Source organism: Grammomys surdaster, unplaced genomic scaffold (assembly GCF_004785775.1).
Source record: "Grammomys surdaster isolate TR1022 unplaced genomic scaffold, NIH_TR_1.0 188, whole genome shotgun sequence".
Lineage (NCBI taxonomy): Eukaryota > Metazoa > Chordata > Mammalia > Rodentia > Muridae > Grammomys > Grammomys surdaster.
The window spans coordinates 6,181,747-6,205,836 of NW_021604633.1; the positions used below are offsets into that span (position 1 = coordinate 6,181,747).

Sequence of the window (24,090 nt, forward strand, 5' to 3'; positions counted from 1 at the left end):
AGACATTCTTCCCCTAGAAAGGTAGTTTTTCACTATTGTTAAATCTGTTTTTGTAACTTGTATTTAAGTAGAAGGAAATTTCAAATAGTATTTCCTCATTCAAAAATAAACACGTGACTGTTCCTGTTACAGTTAGAATTGGCACCCGGGAATGATATCCTTTTCTACCTGAAAATAATTTCTGACTTTGACAGCAGAGGCTGTGGAAGCCAGAAGGTGTGGCAGTATTTTAGATGAAGGGACAGTGGGTTCTGGAACTCCACCGTTGTGACTGACATTCTTACTAATCCGAGGAGATCGTGGTGGTCTTTCCCACTTCCAGAGGCTGTCGCCCTTACAACCATCCTCTGGTTCATTCAAGAGGGGCAACGTGTACTTAATCTACTGTCATTTGTTCAACCCTTCATCTAAAAGAAATAGCGTAGACTTGCCACAGCATGCTTGCCTGTCTGATTAGACCTTTCCTCTTGGTCACCTCTGTAGATCTATTAAAAATCACCAACTTGAGAATCAAGTTCGTGAAACTGCATACCTTGGGAGATAACCTTTTGGACTCCAGAATGGAAATCAGAGAGAAGTACTATTATGCTGTGTATGATATGGTGGTTCGAGGGAATTGCTTCTGTTATGGACATGCCAGTGAATGCGCCCCTGTGGATGGAGTCAGTGAAGAAGTAGAAGGAATGGTAAGTGTGGGGGTGGGGGGATTGGGGGAGCTTGTACACAAGATCTGAAAGGCAAGGCAAAAAAATCCCCCCAAAACCAAAAAAAAAACCCTTGTCCTTAAGCCTGTCACGACATTTATTTTAGGGGTTTTAGTTTACTTTGCTTTTTTTGCGACATGTTGGTGGTTGAATGCAGATTTTCCTCTCTTGGAGAATTGCTTAGGTTATGTGAACGTGTCCTGAGACTTAGTTTCTTAGATCCTGAATTTGTTTGTGCTATTTGCTGCAGACTGACTGTTGTTGACGTATTTTAGTTACCAAGGATTTAAAAGTTGCCTAAATAACAATTTAGACTGTATTCCCAGTAAGAAAGATTAAAATACCACAAGCATCCAGTCTTCAGGCTAGCAAGAGCAAGATGGTCTCAGCCCAGAAAGACTGGAAGTTGTAACCCAGGCCCAGAGCCATCCCTTAGAGATCAAATGGAGTTTTCTTTCCGCCCTCTCAGTAGACTTTGCTTTCCTTGCAATTCTCATATTGTTTGCAAATCAAATGTTTTGAAATGTGAGAGTTCACGTCCTTGCCAACTGGTTGATGGGCTGCTAGTGACTGCTAACTGCCAACTGCTAGCAATGTGCTGCTAAAACAACTACTAGTTTTTGTCTAGTAGTTGACACAAACTCGAGTTCCCTAGAAAGAATGAACCTCAATTGAGGTATTACCTCATCCAGATAGACCTGTTGGCAAGTCTGAGATTAGTGGGGCATTCTCTTGATTAGTGGTTGATGTGTGAGGGCCTAGCTCACTGTGGTTGATGCCACCCGTGGGTAGGTAATCTGAAGAAGGCAAGCTGAGTGAGCCCTGGGGAATCAGACAGCATTCCTCCATGAACTCTGCTTGAGTTCCTGACCTGACATCCCTCGGTGATAGACTGTGACTTGGAAATGTAAGCCAAATAAACCCTTTCCTTTCCCAAGTTGGTTTTGGTCAGAACAACAGAGAAGCAAACTATAGGAATTAGAGAAGCCAGGGTATTGTACTCTAATCCACTTAAGTGGTTGCCAGAAAAATTCCTCAAACCCTTAGGAATTTAATACCAGACAGGATTCTGGAGCTCACAGGACTCAACCAACCTTGAGAGGGGAGACCTAAAAGTTAGCAGTTAGTAAATGAGTAACTAGTGGTGGGCATTGAAACCTAGTCCCTGCTTCTGCCTCAAGCACCTCCCTATAGTCTCCAAGCCTCTCTTGGTGACAGGTGTGGCTTGCTTATTTGCTCTCTGTCTCTTCAAAACTTGTTAGTCTTTGTCCAAAGGGTTCAAGATCCGAATACTCTGCTCTTCTAAAACCTCTGCCTACCTTTTCTTCCAGCTGGAAGTCTTCATGAGTAAACAAGCCAGCTTTTTACCAGCCTGAAGGGAGGGATATGTTTCTAATCGGTACATCTTTCTAAGAATTCCAGACAGACTTGCAGTGTAACAAACCTTTGTGACCTGACACCAAGCCATTCTCAGATGCTGCGTGTCTTGTGTGGGCTGGGAGACAGCCTGCTCCTCAGTTCAGCACAACGGCTGGCAATGAGAGGATTTTAATCTCCACCTAAGTGCACTCCTGTCAAGACAGGTGCAGGAGAGGAGGGACCTGTCTGTCCTGTTCCTGAATTCCAGTCCGTAGAAGTGAGGGGTAAGGTGAAGGGCTTAAGTATGTGCACACTTTGGTAGGAGTGATATGCTGATCCTTCACAGGCTGCAAGGGTCCTAAGCACAACTTGTAGTGGCATGTAGTAGTGTATCTTGGGTCATAAAGGAAAATTCCTGTTTTTCTCATACTTCCATCTCCTTACTTGAGGGAAAAAAGATAGTAAATAGTTTTTAAAAATGGTTTTATTATGGTGTAGAAAAATTAAGCTCTGGGCTTAAAGGGGAGAAAGAGCAGAAACCTTTCAAGGAAGATGATCACCTGGCGCAGTGGAGGGCGTACGTTAGTTAGAGCATGTTCTCAGGAAGCTGTGTGTAATGAGTTCTCCATTAAGACTTACGGGTTTCTAGTATAGTAGCTTTCAGAAATTATTCTTAAATATTATTACACTTTGAAATCCCTTTATTTTGTATGTGTGTGTGTGTGTGTGTGTGTGTGTATCCTCACACATGTGCCACTGGGTTTGTATGGAGCCCAGAACACAACCTGAAGGAATCAGTTTCTCCTCCCATGTGGGTACTAGGAGTCAAACACAGATATTCAGGGTTGTGGTTTTTGTTGTGGTTTTTGTTGTGGTGATTGTTGTTGTAATTCTTAAATAATTACTTGAATATTATTTATTTTAGATTATAATTACACTTCACTCTTTTCTTATATATAGCCTTTTTTTTTAATTAATTGTGGTTACATATGTGAATGTGTATATATATTCCTAAATATCTGAGTACAGCCTGCTCAGGCTGTGTAATGTTAACGTGTATGTGTGTTTCCGGGGATGATCATTCGGTATTGGATAACTAATTGGTGTGTTCTTCCCTGGGGAAAACCAACTTCTCCGTTGTCAGCATTCCTTAGCTGTCTGCAGTCCTTTAAAAAAGGAATTCTTAAGTTGTTAATTTTGCTCATTTGATTCTTTAGGCTGATATTCAGTTGAGTGTCCATTACATCCTAGAAACTATCCTAGAAACAAGGATGATAGCCATCAACTAATATGGCTAGTACTTGCTCAGTTGGGGAAGGAGGATAAAGACAATTCCTCACTGTGAGAAAGGAGAGCGTATCTTCTGCTGACTGTGGAGAAAGTCTGGCCGTTCATATGCTTCTGACTCAGCCTGTCCTGGTTTGTAACTTCCCAGGTTCATGGGCACTGCATGTGCAGACACAACACCAAAGGCCTGAACTGTGAGTTGTGCATGGATTTCTACCATGACTTGCCGTGGAGACCTGCTGAAGGCCGGAACAGCAATGCCTGCAAAAGTAAGTGTCAGTCATAGGGCTGTTGGAGGCTGGGGGTTCCAGGGTCCGTTTTCTGGGGAGCTTTATTCTGCAATTGCTCTGTTTTCAGAAGGGAGAAGGATTGTGCTATTCTCCTGGCTGTGTCTGTCCCAGAGCAATAATATGTATGCACTGAGGTCAAGTAACAAAAATTAATGTTTGGCATTGACTCGGGAAAATGGCAGTGATGTTCATGACTTTATATCTGCTTTTAAGACAAGAGGATAACAGGGCAGATGAAAGGCAGATATGGTGCCTTTCATGCATTGAAGACTTGGTCCCCAGCTGGTAACACTATTGAGAAGTAACAGGGTCCCCAAAACACTCCATCAGTGGGTTAGTTCATTGATGAGTTCCCAGCTGACTGGTTGACTAGGTTAGGCCCACTTGGAGGAGGTGCTTCTCAGAGGTCTGCCTTTGATGTTGGTTGTTTCTTGTTCCCAACCGTTTCAGATTGGTCCGCTTCTTGGCTACAATTCCATGCCTTTCTGCCATCGCATTTCTGCCTTATCGCAGAGTTAGCAATGAAGTGTTTTGTCACGGGGAGTAAAGAAGTCTGGCTCATCCTTAAGCTGTCCATGTACTTGAAGTACAGGGTGTGTCACCTGCCTGTCACTGTCATCTCCTATCCTGTCATAGTCTTCCAATATGCAACCCTAAAAGGCTTTTCTAGGAATGCATCAACCAGCACCTCCTTTAGAATAGAGAGTACATCACTCAGTTTCTACCCTGGGTAGGGCCAAAGCTACCTTCAGCGGAATGGCACCCCGCCTAGCCAAGTAAATCGACATAAAGTGGGAAAGATCCGTCAGACCACTGTCACTTGGCTGTGCTGTTTCAGATCTATGGGAAAGCAGAAGCATCATCATAGAAGAAGATAGCAGGGTAAAGCTGAAAGGTAGAGCTTTCAAAGGTCACCCCAAGGACCTACTTTCTTCAGCAAGACCATACCTCCTCCTTCCCACCGTCTTCCAGTAATGGCATTGAATTATGAGTCCATCAGGGGATTAACCCATGGACCAGGGCCTTCCTGATCCGGTCATTTCTCAACCAAGCCTTTTACAGATGAACTTCGTCCTGATCGAATTATTCTTAGGGGATTTTGTCCAACAGTTTCCCATTTGTGATAACAAAATTTACTTTTTTGAACTTTTTGAAACAGAGTTTCTCTGTGTAGCCCTGCCTGTCTGCCCTGGCTGGTCACTCCATAGATCACACTGGCCTCAAACTCAGAGATCTGCCAGCATCTTCCTCCCAAGTGCTAGGGAGGTGTAAGCCACCACCGTCCAGTCTAGTGATATTTGTTTATTATGCAGAGTTCACATTTTAAAAGTTGCTAACCTGATTTGAAGTTTCAACTAGAATCAACAAAGAGGCCTGAGTTCTGTTTCATCACCAGGGGCTTCTTGCTGGTTGCTACTTCACTCAAACTCACTCCCCACTCTGTTCAATGAACTTTCTTCCTGACACCTCCGTCCTCCATTGGTAAACAGATTTAAAATTCTTGTTCTTGACATTGGTCTTGTCGCACAGAATGTAACTGCAACGAACATTCCAGCTCGTGCCACTTTGACATGGCAGTCTTCCTGGCTACTGGAAACGTCAGTGGGGGAGTGTGTGATAATTGTCAGCACAACACCATGGGGCGAAACTGTGAGCAGTGCAAGCCATTCTACTTCCAGCACCCTGAGAGGGACATCCGGGACCCCAATCTCTGCGAACGTACGTTGGGAAATTCCATTCATGGGGCTTGTCTTTGTCACTTTTAACGCAGAATTAGTTTGTTAGCATCCTTGGAGCACAGACTCTGAGCAGCGTAGCCAGCGTTGTTAGCTAATTGCTGTTTGGGATGCCGGGAAGGGCATTTTCTTGCTAGTCGGGCCTTCAGTTCTCTTGTGCTGGATTTGGAAGGTAGAAAAGAACATATGTGTTTGTGCAAAAAACGTGGCCTTATGTATGGTGCCTTTAACCTGGACTTGTTCTTCCCAGCATGCACCTGTGACCCAGCTGGTTCTGAGAATGAAGGAATCTGTGATGGTTACACTGATTTTTCTTTGGGTCTCATCGCTGGTCAGTGTCGGTGCAAATTACACGTGGAGGGAGAGCGCTGTGATGTTTGTAAAGAAGGCTTCTATGACTTAAGTGCTGAAGACCCGTATGGTTGTAAATGTAAGTCTGTGTGGGGCATTCTCCCGGGGATTCAGTTCCCATTTGACACTGCAGTTCTAAAGCTAAACCACAGTTTTGAACTAACTCAGTTTGTGTTTCTTTGTTTCATTTTGTTCTTTCATAAAGCGTGTGCTTGCAATCCTCTGGGAACAATTCCTGGTGGGAATCCTTGTGATTCTGAGACCGGTTACTGCTATTGTAAGCGCCTAGTGACCGGACAGCGCTGTGACCAGTGCCTGGTAGGTAACTCCTAATCTCCGTGGATGATATGCCTGTTTTGTTTTTGAGGTAAGGTTTCAGTATATAGCCAAGGCTGGCTTTGAACCCACAATCCTCCCAATCCTGCCATCCAGGCCCTTGTATGCAGATAAAGAATGTTTTTCCCATTTTTTTTTTAAACCATCATTTTTACATGTTAATGTTAAGAGATCCAAGGAAAAAGGTCAAAGTGAGGGTTTCTAGTGAATTATTTGACAAACCACAATGAATATTGCTTATGCAGACACATGAGCTAGCTTGTCTTTTTTTTTTTTCTTTTCTTTTTTAAATGGCATTGCTAACAGCTTGTGAGGACATAATGAATTAGGACTCGTTAACTTCCAACACAAACACAGGTCAGCTCACAGACGTCTCAGAAGCTAGTAGAAATGTGATATTCTTAACCTAGTAACCTCACCTCTAAGGCTTCTCATTCGATCCCCCAGAGAACTGGACAAAGGGGTATTCCCGCATGATTCATTGTACCCTTATTAATTACGGCAGGAAACTTGTAATCAATAGTGGAAGAATGGTTACCTAAATTTGAGGATTTCCATATAATGTGATACTCAGTTGTGGTAAATGACCTTAATGCAAGGAAGTGTTTACATCATTGCATTGACAAACAGAACAGACTCAAGGTGTGAATAACACTTCACGGAGGAAAAAAATTCATCAAGACAGACAAAAATCTGGCGGAAGCACACCAATAACACTGGCCATAGTGGTTCCTGCCAGAGCCATTTGAATGAAGAAAACTGATCTCTGTATGCTCACTCAGAGCCGGGCAGTGTGTTCTCTCACATGACACACTGTTGAGTTTCTTCAATAAGAATATTTCTTCCCCCAGTCTGTTTCCTTGGTTGAAAGGAATAATCCAGGCAGGCTGGAGCTTGTTCTTTGCTGAGGCTCTTGTACAGTCAGAGGAACCTACCTTTACATGGTTACTCTTCTGATCTGCAGCCGCAGCACTGGGGCTTAAGCAATGACTTGGATGGATGTCGACCTTGTGACTGTGACCTTGGAGGGGCATTGAACAATAGGTAAGTGGAATGTCATTTGTTCTCGGACCTAGGCGCCAAGCAGTCTCAGGAGTTCAGGCGTCTAAGGTTTTATAGTCATTTAAGAAAGTTTGTAAAGTATGTTCATCCTTTATTTAGTACCTGCCAATCATTTGTCTCGATTTCCAGGGTCGGTTACGTGCTGGGAGTGAGTTTTGAAATCTTGTATGTTGGTCCAGAGATGGCTCAGTGGTTATGGAGGACCCAAGTTTGGTTCCCAGCACCCATGTAACTGCCTGTAATTCAAGCTCCAGGCTCCAGTGTCCTCTTCTGGCCTACATGGGACCTGCACTCATATGTGTGCACACACACATAGACACAACACACAAGCACATAATTGAAAACCTCAAAAAAGGATAACTTTTTTTTTAAATTATTATTTATTTAATGTATATGAGTACACTGTATACACACCAGAAGGGGGCATCAGATCCCATTACAGATGGTTGTTAGCCACCGTGTGGTTGCTGGGAATTGAACTCAGGACCTCTGGAAGAGCAGTCATGGCTCTTAACTGCTGAGCCAACTCTCCAGCCCAAAGGGTAACTTTTTAATCTAGGAAATTTGTTTTGAATTTTTTATTTTTAATAACCCTGTTATTCAGTTTTGTACTTTTTTTTCTCCATATCTCTTAAATTATGGAAGTCATACATGGCCACAGTTTTTTCAAAAAATAGTTTGGACAGTTCACAGAGCTGTAACCTGAAATGGAAACACATTTTTCCCCTGTTCTCTTTTCCACGTTTCTCCTAGACATGCCTCTGTTAGCAGCTTCTTGTTGCTCCCTAAGGCTTAATAGTGGAGTGGAGTGTGCCTGTTGAAAATTAATGTTATTTTCTTCTCATCTGTTTTTAAATGATGTTAGGTTTTATCTGTCGTTGTTTCCTCTTGTTTTTTTCTTTTTTTCCTTTCATGGGTATGTTGTGTGCGTTCATGTGCACAAGTGTATGGCAGCCTGAGGTTTGACACTGAAAGTCTTCCATGAACGCTGTCCCACTCGATCTCTTGAGACATGCACTCCCAGTCAAACCCAGAGCTCACCTACATGGCTAGTCCCCTTAGCCAGCTTGCCCTGGGATCCCCTGTCTTCGACTTAGGAGGCGAGGATTCCAGGTAGGTTGCCAAGCACTTACATAGGTTCCGGAGATGCAAATTCAGGTCCTCTTCCATAGTATGGAGCCCTTTATTTATGTTTTAATAGACAATTTCAAAGGGAAAACCCACCCGTGATTTTCCACTTGCCTTTATTTTCATTTACTTGTGTCCATGCATATGCATACACCACAGCACACATGTGGAGGTTGGAAGACAGTTGAGGGAGTTGAGTCTCTGACTCCAGTGTGCTGCTCAGGTTATCAGGCATAGTAGTGAGGCCCTTAACCTACTGAACTGGCCCTAAACATGTTATCAGAAACTTGGAGCCGGGCGGTGGTGGCGCATGCCTTTAATCCTAGCACTTGGGAGGCAGAGGCAGGTAGATTTCTGAGTTCCAGGCCAGCCTGGTCTACAGAGTGAGTTCCAGGACAGCCAGGACTACACAGAGAAACCCTATCTCGAAAAACCAAAAAAAAAAAAAAAAAAGAAAGAAACTTGGAAATTTTCCATTTGTAGGATTTTTATCTTACACTCATCTACGTCTCTAGCTTGACTATCGTTTGTATATGAGTGGAAAAACAGTGGTCTGTTTGATAATTTTCATCTTCACTTTTTAAATGTGCTGCAGTGAAGCCCTCTGAAGACATCTGGATGAATACGTGTGTCTCTGTAGACCGAGTTATCAGTGACAAAACTGCTAAGCCAAAGATTGTCCATGTTTTCATTTTCAGAGAGTGTCAGACAAATTAAAGCAGCTGATTTCCCTTCTGTCTGCCACAGAAGCACTAGCTCCCCTGGCCCCCGCCTCAGCTGGTAGTACCAGTTCTTTTTCACTAATTTAATAGATTCTCATTTGGTCATGAGAATCATTTTGGTTTTTTTCTTTATAACTTTTAATGGATTCACAAGATTTACATATCATTTTTACTTCCTGAAATATGCTAGTATTTTTTGAATTGATAAAATGTGTGGATCTCCATGGAAATACATAATATGTGTTTAGCTGGTGGTTCTTTGTCGTGGGAGTTGAGTTAACCATAATTGAATCCAAAAAGAATTTTGGTCTCTGTCACTGAATCAAACTCAGCATCTGGTGGGGAGAGTGTCAGTGACTAGAGGGACAGATGTTTCCTTGCTGCCTCAGTCTTCCCTTAGAGAACATGCTGATTGATTGCGCCACCTTCTTGTGCTCAAAACTTGACTCTCTGACAAGTCGTTTCCAGCTGCATAGTCTGCTAGGAAGGCCTGAGACGTGAGATCTCAAGAATGTGTTCTCTCTGGTTTCTTTATTTTGGGTTTGTTCTCTTTCAGAGTATACTGGGGATGCAATATGGCCTGTGGCCTCTTCCTCCAGAGAACTCTTTTCTTAGAAACTCGGTTCTTAGAAATCAAGTAAAAGACGCTTTAAAACATTTTGTATAGCTAGCCAATTGGAATTTGAGTTGTACGGTAAAGACTTAGTCATCCATGACTAGTATGTTGACAAATAATCTGAATTTTTAAATATTTTAAAAACTAAGATCTAATTGTTTTGAGTAGTGTAACTAAAGCCAGGTTAATGATTTTTGTCCAGATTGTTTGCTTTAATGAATGAATAAGAATTAATGGCAGTGGTTGCTAGATAAACAGTACTTTAAAACATCTCTGTAACATCCTTCCAAATGGTCTAGTTTAAATGTTGGCCCTTGGCCGGGCGGTGGTGGCGGCGCACGCCTTTAATCCCAGCACTTGGGAGGCAGAGGCAGGCGGATTTCTGAGTTCGAGGCCAGCCTGGTCTACAGAGTGAGTTCCAGGACAGCCAGGACTACACAGAGAAACCCTGTCTCGAAAAACAAAACAAAACAAACAAATGTTGGCCCTTGGGTAGGCCCTGGGCGTCTGGCCTGTGGCCCACTGTGTCTTGGCAAAAGCTCAGAGCTATAGCTTCCATCCTTGTGTCTTAGAAGGTACAAACTACTTTTAAGTTCCCAACACTCTCCTGATGTTCTCTCAGCATTTGTTTATATTGCTTCACGTCTCCTGCGACACCAGCATTGCGAGGTGTGCAGACGCTTCATCAGCAAGGGACTGAAATTTACCAACTGTGAAGCTAGAGCAGAGGTTACTAGGTTAGAGGTTACTAGGCACTTTCCTGAGCTCTCTAAGTAATTGTGGTTTATCTAGCTCTTTGTTAGTTGCTATGAGGGATGGACACTAAGGGGTTTAGCATAGTGTACCTTCCTGTTAGGAAGTAGAGTTGCACTGGAGATGGTACTACCCAGAAGAATGGGTAGTGTGGTCTCCTAGGTGAAGCAGCTCCTATTTGAAATCAATGGATGATGCCGGGCTGTGGTGGCGCACACCTTTAATACCAGCACTTGGGAGGCAGAGGCAGACACAGACAGATTTCTGAGTTCGAGGCCAGCCTGGTCTACAGAGTGAGTTCCAGGACAGCCAGAGCTACACAGAGAAACCCTGTCTCGAAAAACCAAAAAAAAAAAAAAAAAAAAAAATCAATGAATGAAGGAGATGAAGGTGTTGAATACAGCAGTTGGCTCTTACGAATGTTGCTTTTTAGTACTTTAAAAGTTTTCATTGTTAATAGAGAAAAGCTGGACATGAACTCTTCCTGCTCATTCATTTGTAACGGAAAGCGAATATGTTTCCATTAGAACTTTTAAATGTCTGCATGTGTGAGAAATCTGTGCTAAATAATCTTAGCCTTGACCTATTGGGAAACATGGAGCCTGTATTAGTTTTTGATTGCCGCCAGAACAAATGACCACGCTTCAATGGCTGAAAGCAACATAGACTTAATTATGATGCGGCTGGGTGGGGCAGCTGTCTCTGTGGATTACAGGCGTGTGTTGGTGTACCGCATTGCTTTTGATGGACAGTAGGGGAGAAGGTTTCCTGCTTATTCAGGTTTCAGGTGGTTTCCTGGAAGCCATAAGGTGATCCAGTTTTCTGCTGGATGTGACAGAAAGGCAAGGCTATTCCCAGCCTCGAGAGGCATCCATATTCCTGGATTCGCAACCCCCTTCCTCTTTCCTCAAAGCCACAGACGCCATAGCTTTCTAACCCACTTCTCTGAGCCCATGTAGCTGGACTGAGTCCACCCAGATAATCCACGACCGTGTCACATCTATTTCAGGCATCCTGCCCTTCATCACATCTGCAAAGTGCTTTTTGCCGTGTGAGGTCACGGACCAGCAGGTCCCCGAGAGGATAAATGTGTCTTTCGAGGCCAGTCCTGTGGCTCAGAGCCTTCATTTTTCTCTTATGTCATCTTTCTGTTACTGCTTCAACAAATAGACTCTGTATTTAGGTTACAGGAAAACTTGTGGGAGTATGAAAAACTGAAGAGCATTTCTGATGGGTGATGTTTGTTTGTCTTAATATAGACTGGTAAAGAATAGTTACATGTCGTCTTCTGTTGGGGAAGAACTTGGGTTTGGGAATGAGTTTTGAAAGCAGAGTGAGATCGATGGCCTTCTAGCTGGGAGGAAAGAGGGTAAAGGTTAAGGGATGGGGAAGGGTGGGTCAGAGGGTAAAGGTTAGGGGTCAAGTTCTTCCACTTCTTTGCTTTCATCATTCGCTTCTTCCCCCTGCACGTCAGAACCATCCTCCAAGCTTCAGGGCCACAGTATCTAGGCAGCCGCCCTTAATCTTCTCTACCAGACACCCAGAGTGCTTTGCTCCTGGCTACATCTTGTCTTAGTTAATTGCTTCATTGCATCTCTTCCCAATTAAATTCTAAGTTGAGGAGCGAGACGTTCCTCGCCACTCCACCCCATATTATTTACCCATAAATAATGGCCTCACCGAATGAGCGCAAGGGTTGATTCAGAAACAAGTTAGAGTAGAGTCAAGCATGGGGGCATCCATGCCAGCATGCACGGTTTCCAGGGACAATATTTGTTCAGTAAATATTTGCTGAAGAGTACTAGGAGTGTGGCTCTTCTGAAAGCACAGGGCTGTGCCAGGAAGACTAGCAGCTGTTCTGCAGAGCATGGGCTGTGGAGCTGCAGCAAGAAAACACTTGTGGAGCTGTGGAAGCAGGGCCCTGGGAAGGCGGTTAACACAGGATGGGTCGGTGTAGAAGATTTAGAAGATGGTAGTATCATGGCCAAAGATAGTAGCAGTGACTGGAGAAAGGAGGCTGCTAAGCGCAGGGATATCTTGAGATAAGACATGCATGTTTGGATTGAGGAAGAATGAAGTGTTATCTCACACCATGAGAAAGGATGTAAAACCCGAGTGTTTAAGAAAGTGTTTAAGGAGAAGGTGGTGCAAGTGACTGAAGGTGTCCGGGTGCAGCCAGGAGAGCCGTACCTGAGGCTGGAATTACAGAAGTTCGCGTAGCAGTTGGGCTTGTGAGCTGTAAAGATGAAGGACATCTGAGTGGGGATGGGTACAGCCCAGGGAGGCTCCGGAAAAAGGAGCGTGAAATGAAAGCTCTGCTGGTCAGTGGCAGTGATTCCAGTCAGTCGGTCACAGAGCTGTGAGAAGCAAAATCTTTCTAGATCTTTCCATGCGATCATGTCTTCCTGGGATCGTTGATCATTCAGAATTGTGTTGCCCAGAAACAGTGGCTCTAGAGTTGGCCAGTATCTCTGTCCTCCTCGTCTGTTCTCATTGATCTTTTTCTCATGAGAGTGGGAGCTAGTCGCCTTTGGTGGTTCATTTGGTGTCTCGGGACACATCTGCTGTAGAGGAAGTAAGTTCAGACCATGCAATGCCTGGTGGCTGAATTTCTGAAAATGACAGTTGTTGGTGGCCTGGGCCAAAAGTGCTGGATCCTAATTAGAACAGACTTTCCTCTCCTGGAACTGGTTCTGTGGCTTTAAGAACTCCTATTCCTGCAGGGTAATGACTTGCTATGCAAGCAAGGATGTCCACTGGCCCGTGACAGCCAGGTGAGATGTTTCAAGCAAGCCGCGGCCTGTTCCATCTGCTGGAGTTGCAGTTTGCTTGGAGCTTGGTTCCCCTTAAACTTTGGGAGTGGGCTTAAGTAGGGTTATAAATCACATCTTGACTTTTACTGGAGTGGAATGGATGTCTGGAAGCCAGGTGTGGTGATTCAGTCTGAAATCCCAGCAGTCAGACTGAGGTAGGAGGACGGTGACTTCCAGACCAGCGTGAGCTATTTACAGAGACTCCCATCTTAAGGAAAATAAAAACAACAAAAAGATGCATGTATTTGGGTTTTACCCGTCTCATAAAATGCTAGTGAAGGAAAACATAAATACCCTGGTTTATACAGATGAACTTATTACCTAAAATAATAATATATTGTAAGAATTTATCTCCCTTAAATCTTTATTTTTTTTTAACTTACTTTCTTTCATTCATTTGTCCATCCACAGTTCACTGAGCGTCCTCCGTGTGCAATGCACTAGGCTTGGGTAGATGTGGGCAGCTAGGTGTGTAAGCTCAGACCCAGGCCTGAGGTTTCCAGTCCTGCTGCTGGTTAGAGATCTCATGACTGAGATAAGAGAGGGAGAAAGCAAACGGGTTTTATATGCAAGAAAGGAAGAATCACATTCTCAAAACGTGCCATTGACAGTGGGAGGAAGAAACTAAGCCCTCCAGGAGTTGGTCTAGGCTCTGAGGAGTAGGATCGGAAGGCTCGGTGCCTTCACTTTACTATTTACAAGCTTCGCTGTAAATAGTAAGCATACAGAAGTGAGGCAGTGGCATGCAAGAGAAAGCCTGAATTGTGGACGGGGTCTGGTGGTCAGGAAGATGCCATAGCAGGGAAGTTGAGTCTTTAGGTCGTCGGCTAGGATAGAGAGCTCATGCAGGCTGAAGGGACAGCCCGAGCCAAGGGAGGAGTCACAGTCACAGCACTAGTGCAGTGAAAGTTGCAAGTTGTATAGCTTGGTTGATGAGGTCTGGGGAAACATCAGGCTGACAAGGGTCAGACTTGAAGGTATAGCCCACCTGCACATTTTGTCAGGAAATGACATCGTTGGTGCTTTCTAGAAAGGCGGTGAGGGGCAGACGTGTGGATGAGTTGTATTGAGGTTCCGTATTTGACAAGGATACCAATTAGAAAACTGCCCTTTGCTGACTGAGAGAACATAGCATGTCCAGTGTGGGGGAAGAACACAAAGGTTGGTTCTTGGTGACTCAGTGTGGGGTGGGATGTCATAAGCCCAGTGGAGAACACAAGGGGGAGGGGAACCTCTTTGGATCCATTGTTCTGAGGAAACTGGGACAGCTGAGTCAAAGATGTCCTTCAGGGGCCTAAAGAGATGGCTCAGTGGTTGTTAGCACTTGCTATTCTTCTAGAGGAACTGGGTTCAAGTCCCAGCATCCACATGGCAGTTCACAACTATCTAAACTGCTGTCTCAGGGAATCCAATGCTCTCTGCTGGCCTTCTCCAGTACTGGGAATACATGTGGTTTAAACATACATGCAGGCAAAATAGCCATATGCATAAGATAAAATGCAGGAACAACAACAACAAAAAGCAGAGTGTTTAAGATTCCAAAGCAAACAGTTTTGTAATGTCTGCAGAAAATGTTGATGTGGTATAGACAGAGCTTAGGGCGAGAGAGAGGGAAGTGAAAGTCCAGGCCAGAGAACATTCAGGATCATGTGTTTAGACAAATCTGGGATTCGTGTACAGGTATTATTTTCTCCCACATACTTTACTGAAATATGAAAATACTGGTTCATGACAAGCCTAGTAGTAAACACAGAAGGGCTTGTAGTGGTCTCATCTGTGCCTACCGTAAGCCCTGACGAGCGTTCGCCTCCTCCTCAGCTGCTCCGAGGACTCCGGCCAGTGCTCCTGCCTGCCCCACATGACTGGGCGACAGTGTAACGAGGTGGAGTCTGGTTACTACTTCACCACTCTGGACCACTACATCTACGAAGCCGAGGAAGGCAATCTGGGGCCTGTAAGTAGGGGAGCTTCTGGCAGCTTGTTGGAGCAGCTCTTTGTGGGGGCTGTTACGGGATGCACATACTGTCATAAAGATGTCACTTAAGTATTTTTTAGATCGTGTCAGCATAAAATAAGGGTGGGTCATGCTGTGGTATTTAAATGTAAGTTGATCTGGAATTCACAAGTAGACATTGGAGAGTTCTCTAATAAGGCTTTTGGCTGGTGTGTCTTCAAGGATAAGAATTTTCTATATTCTCTATTTGTGTTCCAGAGTTATTGTAGCTCTGACATCCTATAGGCTCAGATGTACTTCGCTTACCATCCCAAACTTTACTGATGTTAATGTATGTCTGGCCCTTAAGCTTAACTGGCTGCACAGACGGCATTGAGTCTTTTTCCCACATGACTTGTTGACTGGATCATCTTCACAGCATGGCTTCTGACTTGCAATAAGGAAGAAAGAAACTGCCAGAGCTCTTAAAGTCCTAGGCTGCCATCCTCTGATAGTCTTTAGTCACAAGTCCCTAGACTTGTTCACAGGGAGTGGTAACAGTGGCTATGCCTCTTGGTGAGCAAAACTTCTCGTAGACACTAAGGACTCTGGCCATCTTTGGAGATGACACCAGTTCTACGTAATGACTGCGAGGAGTCTACCTGAGTGGACTCATCATTAGGGAGGACTCACCAGCATATCACACTCCCTTTTGTATACTTGGCAAGAGGAAGGAGGAAAGAGAAGGGACTGCCCAGGATACTGGACTAGATGCTGGAGTACCTCACCACTTTCAGACATGCTTCGGAAGCTGTTGCGTTCTTTCCTTTATCTACTGATATGTCATGGAAGGTACATCCCAAACTTTTGACTTCCATCTCCAATGTTCCAAGCTGACTCCAGGGACAAAAGTAAAAGCAGACCAATTACCTGTGTATGTGAGAGGAAAGAATAAAGACAATTTACTATCTTCAGGGAATTTGTAATTAGGAGACAGAAAGTAAGCATGGTTTTGAATCTTTGGACTTCTTTGTCCGTGAGGTGTAGGTGAATTCCATTTCATACAAAGAGTAACTAGTGTCCTCTTGTCCCCAGGGAGTCGTTGTGGTGGAAAGGCAGTACATTCAGGACCGCATTCCTTCCTGGACAGGACCTGGCTTCGTCCGAGTGCCTGAGGGGGCTTATTTGGAGTTTTTCATTGACAACATACCGTATTCCATGGAATATGAAATCCTAATTCGCTATGAACCACAGGTGAAGAAAATCATCAATATACATGATGGCGGGTGGTGGTGGTGGTGGTGGTGGGGAGCTTAGGTGATTGTTACCAAAAACACATTATTCCTAATAACTCCTAGAACATTCTGTGAAGATGAGTTTGTATTGAAATAGACACCAGCTACTGTTTTTCCTCCTCCCATGTACCTTTTTGAATCCAGCTTCTCATTCAGCAGTCTCCTGTTAGGCCCTTAGCCTGGCCGAGTTAAGGAGGTATCATGCTGTGTCAAAAGCTTTCCTCCCGTTGAGGCCTGGCTGCCTAATGACTGGTCCATCTAGTGTAGTAAAAGGCCAGAGGTGACATTATAACAGAGAAAAGTGGCACTGGAAGATGGGCGGGTCATGTACAGGGCACTGAGCCAGGGCTTCTAGAATATTTCCTCAAGACCCAGATCTAGGGCAGGAGTGGGAATTCTCAGATCTAGGCCTATTATCATGAGTGGAAATTTTTGTTAACTGGCTTTTGTTTTGTGTTGTGTTTTTCTTTAGAGATAGGGTTTTGTTTTGTAGCTAAAGCTAACCTTGAACTCAAATCCTGCCTCTTGAGTGCTGGGATTAGAGGTGTGTACAAAGCACACAACACCTAAGTAGAGTTTTGATCAACTGATCAAAAGGGAAGAAAGGAGAAGATTTGAAGAGGGGTTAGCTGAGAATCACTCTTAATGCTAGACAAAGGATATGGTCAAAGGATGTGGAGAAAGGTCCAAGATCAGACAAGGCTTCTCACTGTGTATTGAGCAGGAGGTTGTCCTTGCATGAGCTTCATTGGGAGGAAGCAGGTGTTGGGGCTGGAGCTGGGTAGTAACAGAGGAAGTGTTAGGGACAGAAAGCAAACTGTCTGGTTTCTAATGGAACGTAGTCACTGTGGAGAGGTCTTCCTAGCTGGACTGGCTGCAGTGGGCTAACACAGATCCTCCTTTGGGTTCTTTGTTTCATGCTCTAGCTGCCGGACCACTGGGAGAAAGCTGTCATCACCATACAACGGCCGGGGAAGATTCCAACTAGCAGCCGATGTGGTAACACTGTTCCCGATGATGACAACCAGGTGGTGTCCTTGTCACCGGGCTCAAGGTCAGTGTGACAGTCAATGGGGTCTTACAGACTGAGTCACTGGCTACGAAAGGCCATCTGTTGGATAAGCTCTTGTTTTTCTTCCTGTTCCTATTATTGGAAGCTTAAATGCTGCTTTTTTTTTCCCTTACGTTTCCCTCTCGTCTGGGTGCAGATACGTTGTCCTCCCTCGCCCGGTGTGCTTTGAGAAGGGAATGAACTATACGGTGAGGCTGGAGCTGCCCCAGTATACGGCATCAGGCAGTGATGTGGAGAGCCCATACACGCTCATTGACTCAGTGAGTACCAGGCTCCTGTCCAAATCAGAGAGCGTAGAAGAGAGTGCCCAGATGCTACCTAAGTATTGTGTGGAAGGACAGAGCAGGGCAGTGAGGCAGAGTGGGCCCTCTCTGCCTCTAGAGCTTCTTTGTATATAACTATGGGGTCAAAAGTCAGATCCCATTTCCTGGTGAAAATCCCTGACCAAAACCCACCAGTCCTTGAACATGAAAACCTACCAATTCCTGAGCATAAAATCCTACCAATCCTCACCCTGGAAATCTCTACCCTGGAAAACTCTTCCCCCCAAAACCCTATATAAGCTTGTCTCCTGTCAGTTACCTGCTGCTTCTCCCCATAGCAGAGGCAGCCACCTTGCGGCTCCTGTGGTAAATCTCTTGAGTGAGGTACTTTCTGTAATATGACTTTGGCTTCCAGCTGCCAGGAGACCTTTTCCTTTAGAACTGTAATACCTCTATCAGAGAAACCTTTCCTTCAGAGCTGTGAAAGCTTCCCCTGGGTAGCCTTTCCCTCTCAGGGCTATAACACCTACAGTAGGATCCTACCTTTCTGGGAAGGTTGTGTTCAAACCATTCCCCCACAGATCTGAACTGCTTCAGTAATAGTTGTTTCAAATCCCACCAAGTAGTGTGAAATCCATCTCAACATTTTCTGGCCAGAATATTTATGACTGGGAAGGGTTCTACCTTAAGTCATGAGTGTCATTAGCGTCTCTTCCCAGTGCAGAAGTCTGTGTCGGTTTGGCATGACGATTTGCCATGGTTGATAATGTGGGTACATCCATGGGGTCATTGTGTTATTCTCGTTCCCTCGTAGCTTGTTCTCATGCCCTACTGTAAATCGCTGGACATCTTCACTGTTGGAGGCTCAGGAGATGGGGAGGTCACCAATAGCGCCTGGGAAACCTTCCAGCGCTACAGGTGTCTGGAGAACAGCCGGAGTGTGGTAAAAACACCTATGACGGATGTCTGCAGAAACATTATCTTCAGCATTTCTGCCTTGATTCACCAGACGGGCCTTGGTAGGTGTTGCTCGAGCAACTGCAGAGACTACAGTTAGAGTGTAGAGCCACAGGTCCAGTGTTTCTGGCACTAGGAGGTACAGTGGGGTACACACCTGTACCTCCCTGGGAGACAGCTTGAGGGATGTAGTATCTTACCCTGAGCTTGTCTTTATTATGATAAATACTTTAGCTGGCCTAGGGTGGTAGTTGAGCACTTTGAATCCCAGTACCCAAGAGGCAGAGGCAGGCAGATATTTGTGAGTTTGAGGCTAGCCTGGTCTACATAACAAGTTCCATCCAGGATTCTATAGTGGAACTTTGTTTTGAAAAATAAAGTACATGGGATCTGCATTAAAGAAATTCACAAAGTGGGTAAAGTGATGTGGTTTAGAATACACACTGCTCTTGCAGAGGTCCTGAGTTCAGTTCCTAGCACCCACACCACGTAGTGCAGAGTTACCAGTAACTCCATTTCCCAGGGATCCAACAGCCCTGTCTCTGTGGGCCCCTAAAGTTATGGTGCTCTTAGTCATACAAACATACACATAACTAAAAAATAATAAAAAAAAAAATCTTAAGTGTATACATGAGAGGTGTTGTGTTTATAAATTGTGTTTTATTAAAAGGTAAGAAGGGAGGAATATGTTTGGTGTAGGTGCAGTAAGGTGTGAGGAAGGGGGTGCTTCTGCAGGTCCCTGCTGAGGAATTCCTTCTCTCTGAGGGACCAGCTGCATGGTATAGTATAGAATAGTGTTTATTCAGGCCATGGGGAGGAGAGAGGGAGAGGTAGGGGAGGGGAGAGGAGAGGAGAGGCTGGCCGGTGAGCATGTGGAGAGAGAGGGGGGTGGGAAATGGAGAGAGAGAGAGTGGGGGTGGAGCAGGAGCAAGAGGACAGAGCAAGAGCAAGAAAGAGAGGAGGGGGCAAGCAGCCCCTTTTATAGTGAGTCAGGCACACCTGGCTATTGCCAGGTAACTGTGGGGCGGAGCCTAGACTAAATGCCAACAAGAGGTACAATAAGGATGTAGCCTGTCTGTAGCCTATGGACATTGAGGACTGAGAGTCAGGGAAGCACCAGCTAACAGAAAGTTAATTGTTTTTCTCTAGGAAAGATCAGACCAGCTTCAAAGGTCACAGGGGTTTAATGTCATCAGAGAGTTGAGCTCTGGAGCGAAGGAGAGAAAACCATAATGACTTCCTGCCTAGAAAACCTCTTTGATCTGCCAGGGCAGCTGGCTTGTTCCCTCCCAGTCAGCACAGGGGTGATATGTTTTTAAACTGTAGTTTTTAGAGTCAGAGTAGGAAAGGGGTCAGGGAGCTCTGAGAGAGACAGGGCCAGTTGCAAGGAGGTGCTATGTCCTGCTCCTGCCCTCAGCCTAACTGCTGTCTTCCTTGCAGCTTGTGAATGTGATCCTCAAGGTTCTCTGAGTTCTGTGTGTGACCCCAACGGAGGCCAGTGCCAGTGCCGCCCTAATGTGGTTGGAAGAACCTGCAACAGGTGTGCCCCAGGCACCTTCGGCTTTGGCCCCACCGGATGCAAACGTAGGTGTTATCAGAGATTTTGTAATGAGTTCCAGTGATGGTCCTGGGGGATTCCCTGACTTTCATAGGCAGAACTCTGCTCTGAACCGGATGGCATGAGCCCTGGGGCACTGTGTATTGGGGCTGGGCACACATGAAGACACATCTGTCTAGCTAATGAGTTTGTGTTTGCTTTGTCTGCAGCTTGTGACTGCCATCTACAAGGGTCTGTCAGTGCCTTCTGTGACGCTGTCACTGGCCAGTGCCACTGTTTCCAGGGCATATATGCTCGGCAGTGTGACCGATGTCTCCCTGGGTATTGGGGCTTTCCCAGCTGCCAGCCCTGCCAGTGTAATGGTCATGCGGAAGACTGTGACACAGTGACAGGGGAGTGTCTGAGCTGTCAGGACTATACCACAGGCCATAACTGCGAAAGGTATGTGGGCACCACCTCATGAAAGTAAAGTTAAAAGAATAGGCATGGTGACTTGTAGGACAGAGGCAAGAGGATCAGGAGTTTGAGGCTATCCTGGGCTACTTAATAAGGTCTTGTCTCAGAAAGAAAAAAAAAAAAAAAAGAGGGAATGACATCATCTTTGGCTAAGTAAACATTATCCTGGACAAACCACAGAATTAATCTCCTGTAGGCTCTATATAGCTCTTTCATTGTTGACTACCCCAGCATTTTCTAAAAGCTTACTCATTTATCCAGTATGTATGTGGCTTACATCTGGTTTGTGCCAAGCACTGCTTTGGTGCTAGATATATGGCAAAGGACAGCCACCTAAAGTCTGCCCTTTGGGAGTTGCCCTGCAATCCGGCCTTGGGCTGAGGAAACCCCCACATCCTGGTACTTTCTGGCTCGGATGAGAGTTAAGAAATCTTCTTGAATAGTTTGGGTCAAAGCAGAAACCTTATCCAAGTTGGACTAGTGGCTTTAAATGGCTTTGTTATTGAAAGCATCTTATGCACCCAGTTTCCTGGAGACATAAAATTTGCAAAGCAAAGCTGTTCTCCTGGTGGCAAATGTTAATTTAATAATTACCATGGATACAAAACACCACCCTAGGTAGATCTTAAGACAAAGGACCTGGGGTGTGCTTTCAGTGATGTGAGCAGTTTCTCTCAGTCCATTTGTAAAGTGCATGTGTGTGCTGCCTTAGGCTGTTCATTACAGTCTGAGAAAGGCAACATACCTTAAGACCTGCTTTATGTGGTAAGAGTCATTACCTGCCTAAAATAAAAGTAGATAGATAGATAGATAGATAGATAGATAGATAGATAGATAGATAGCCCCCTCCCCAAACAAGATATGACATAATTGAAAGCTACTGACACCCCTCTTCCTGCCCAGGCTTGGAACTCAGGAAGTCACATCTGTAGAGAGCATCCCTGTCAGCTTCATTGTGTAAAAGCTAGATAGCAGGATGACTTAAACCTGTGGCTGTGAGCTTGCTATTACAGTGTATCTCCTCTCCTGCCTCCGTTTCTCATATTCACACACAGGCTAAGAAAGATAAGCCATGTAAACAGAAACTGATTTCCTTAAGGCAAAGAGAATGTAAAGTCAGATGTCCAGGGCAGGTAGGCAGACGGAGGCAGGCCATGGGGTGTGAGGCCCACACGGAAAACTCTTTCTCTGAGGAACAGTTAGTAAAGGAGAACATCACACTAATTCAGGGGTGTCACCCTAAATACATGGCCTTGCAAGTGTTTCCCACATCATTCAGCATCAGCATCACCAGGAACCTTGCCAATCAAAATACTTAATCGAGGAACCTATTGAAACAAGTCCTTGGTGGAATTCTAACTGAAATTTAAGAATGGTTGTTCTTCATGAAGCATCACGTCCTCATGCAGAATACAGTTTCTAAGCCTTTTCTTATGACTGGATCATGATTCATTGTCTCTCATACCCACTGCAGGTGCCTGGCTGGTTACTATGGTGATCCCATCATTGGGTCAGGAGACCACTGTCGCCCTTGCCCATGTCCTGATGGTCCTGACAGTGGACGCCAGTTTGCCAGGAGCTGTTATCAAGACCCTGTTACTCTCCAGCTCGCATGTGTTTGCGATCCTGGGTACATTGGTAAGTCATGTACTTAAGAAGCAAAGCGTCAAGAGAAGCTGTGTCTTTGAGTGCATTGTTAGTGAGAAAAAGATGAAGAGCAAACCAGTTAAATTCACCTTTACAGCCCTTCCTTAAACCTTAAGGGACTCAGGACGAGCCTGCTCTTTCCCTAGTAGCGTGTCAGGACAGAGTCGGTCCTTGGATATGGAAGACAATAGGATCACCAGTGTCTGAACACATGACTAGCCTGAGGAATAATTTCTCACTTTTAAATACATGTCAAATTAATTTCCTTTTTAAATTTTTCTTCCTATAACCTGACCTCTAGCAAGTGTCTGGAAGCTATGAGGTGGCCCTGGGGTAGGCTAAAGGAAAGAGAATAGCCAAAGAACAGGATGGGTCATAGCTGAACAAGTCCTACCGTGTATATTCAATTTTCTGCTAACATTCAGTGAAGTCAGCCATTTGTGTGCGTGCGTGCGTGCGTGCGTGCGTGCGTGCGTGTGTGCGTGCGTGTGTGTGTGTGTGTGTAGGTGGTCCTTTATTCTAGCCATGATGCTGATCAGCTGCTGGGTAGGCTTATGCACAGCCCAATACTTCGTGCATGTATGTGAGTTTAGGGTTTCTTAGGAAACCGGCTCACCCCCGAGGAGCTTAATTTCCTGGCTGTTCACAAAGGATCACCGATTCTTCCATTTATTTCTAATGCTTGGGTTGGGATTTTTAACATCCAACTACACGTACGTGACCTCATCTCTGCTTAGCTCCTGGCCTACTCCACCCAATATCACTAGAAGCTAAGGCTCTCCTGCCCATTGTGCTGTATCCTCTAAGGCTGCTGTAGCAGTGTCGGGGAGCAGCGAATATTTTCCCTCACAGCGAGATGCCATTCCTCCTCATATTGAGATCGCAGACAGGCACTGGACTTGGTAAATCATGGAGAGAAAGTAATGAATGATTACTTGGTTGCCAGTGGACCAGTGAGCAGGCTTTTAGGCAGGGTGAACTGAACAGTTTGCTTGGTTTTACTCTCCCACAGGCTCCAGATGTGATAGCTGTGCCTCTGGGTTTTTTGGCAATCCCTCAGACTTCGGGGGTTCATGTCAGCCGTGCCAGTGTCACCACAATATTGACACTACCGATCCAGAAGCCTGTGACAAGGAGACCGGGCAATGCCTCAAGTGTCTGTACCACACAGAAGGGGACCATTGCCAGCTCTGCCAGTATGGTTACTATGGAGATGCTCTTCGGCAAGACTGTAGGAGTAAGACGCATATTCATTTAGCACGTACACTACCATGACTCATCCCCATCCTCCACCCCCTCCTCCTTACCAGGATTTTATCATTGGAGTACTTATTTCACAGGGAGAAACCCTTGTCCACTGAGGCAAATTTTCACATTCAACAAATGAAAGATGAGACAGATTTTTTTTTTTTTTTAATCTCTAAATCCTCATTCTTTGAGCAAGACAAGTCTCAAGATATGGCTCTGTGCCACGGGAAATTGTGGCTGTCATCAAGATAAATGCCAGGCAGTAGAGTGCATGGTAATGTGTTCTTCCCATGAGCCTGCTGACTGGGTGGGTCCTAGAGACCAGAATTCCCACTGTGGGTGGCCTCACCTTTCTTATGTCATTGGTGGAATCCAGCCTCTCTCCTCAGGCAGAGACAGAAGTAACAGCGGTAAAAGCTTTCTGTCAGGCCTTGTTATCTCTGTCTTATCAGGAGATCAGTCAGGCTTTCTGGCTGCAAAGCCCACAGGCCTCTGTTTTTATTT

At 45.0% G+C, this 24,090-nt stretch overlaps 1 protein-coding gene across 1 annotated transcript in view; it reads left to right on the plus strand.

The window, feature by feature from the left end:
- The window catches only part of Lamb1 (laminin subunit beta 1), a 65,952-nt gene that overhangs the window by 18,259 nt on the left and 23,603 nt on the right, over positions 1-24,090 (plus strand). Inside the window, exons 7-21 of the mRNA XM_028768848.1 lie at positions 484-686; positions 3,499-3,619; positions 5,171-5,359; positions 5,627-5,806; positions 5,933-6,045; positions 7,028-7,107; positions 14,976-15,111; positions 16,186-16,344; positions 17,312-17,439; positions 17,594-17,717; positions 18,535-18,739; positions 20,118-20,261; positions 20,445-20,676; positions 22,166-22,329; positions 23,351-23,575. Coding sequence (XP_028624681.1) covers positions 484-686; positions 3,499-3,619; positions 5,171-5,359; positions 5,627-5,806; positions 5,933-6,045; positions 7,028-7,107; positions 14,976-15,111; positions 16,186-16,344; positions 17,312-17,439; positions 17,594-17,717; positions 18,535-18,739; positions 20,118-20,261; positions 20,445-20,676; positions 22,166-22,329; positions 23,351-23,575 — 2,403 coding nt within the window. The remainder of the gene's footprint in view (positions 1-483; positions 687-3,498; positions 3,620-5,170; positions 5,360-5,626; positions 5,807-5,932; positions 6,046-7,027; positions 7,108-14,975; positions 15,112-16,185; positions 16,345-17,311; positions 17,440-17,593; positions 17,718-18,534; positions 18,740-20,117; positions 20,262-20,444; positions 20,677-22,165; positions 22,330-23,350; positions 23,576-24,090) is intronic.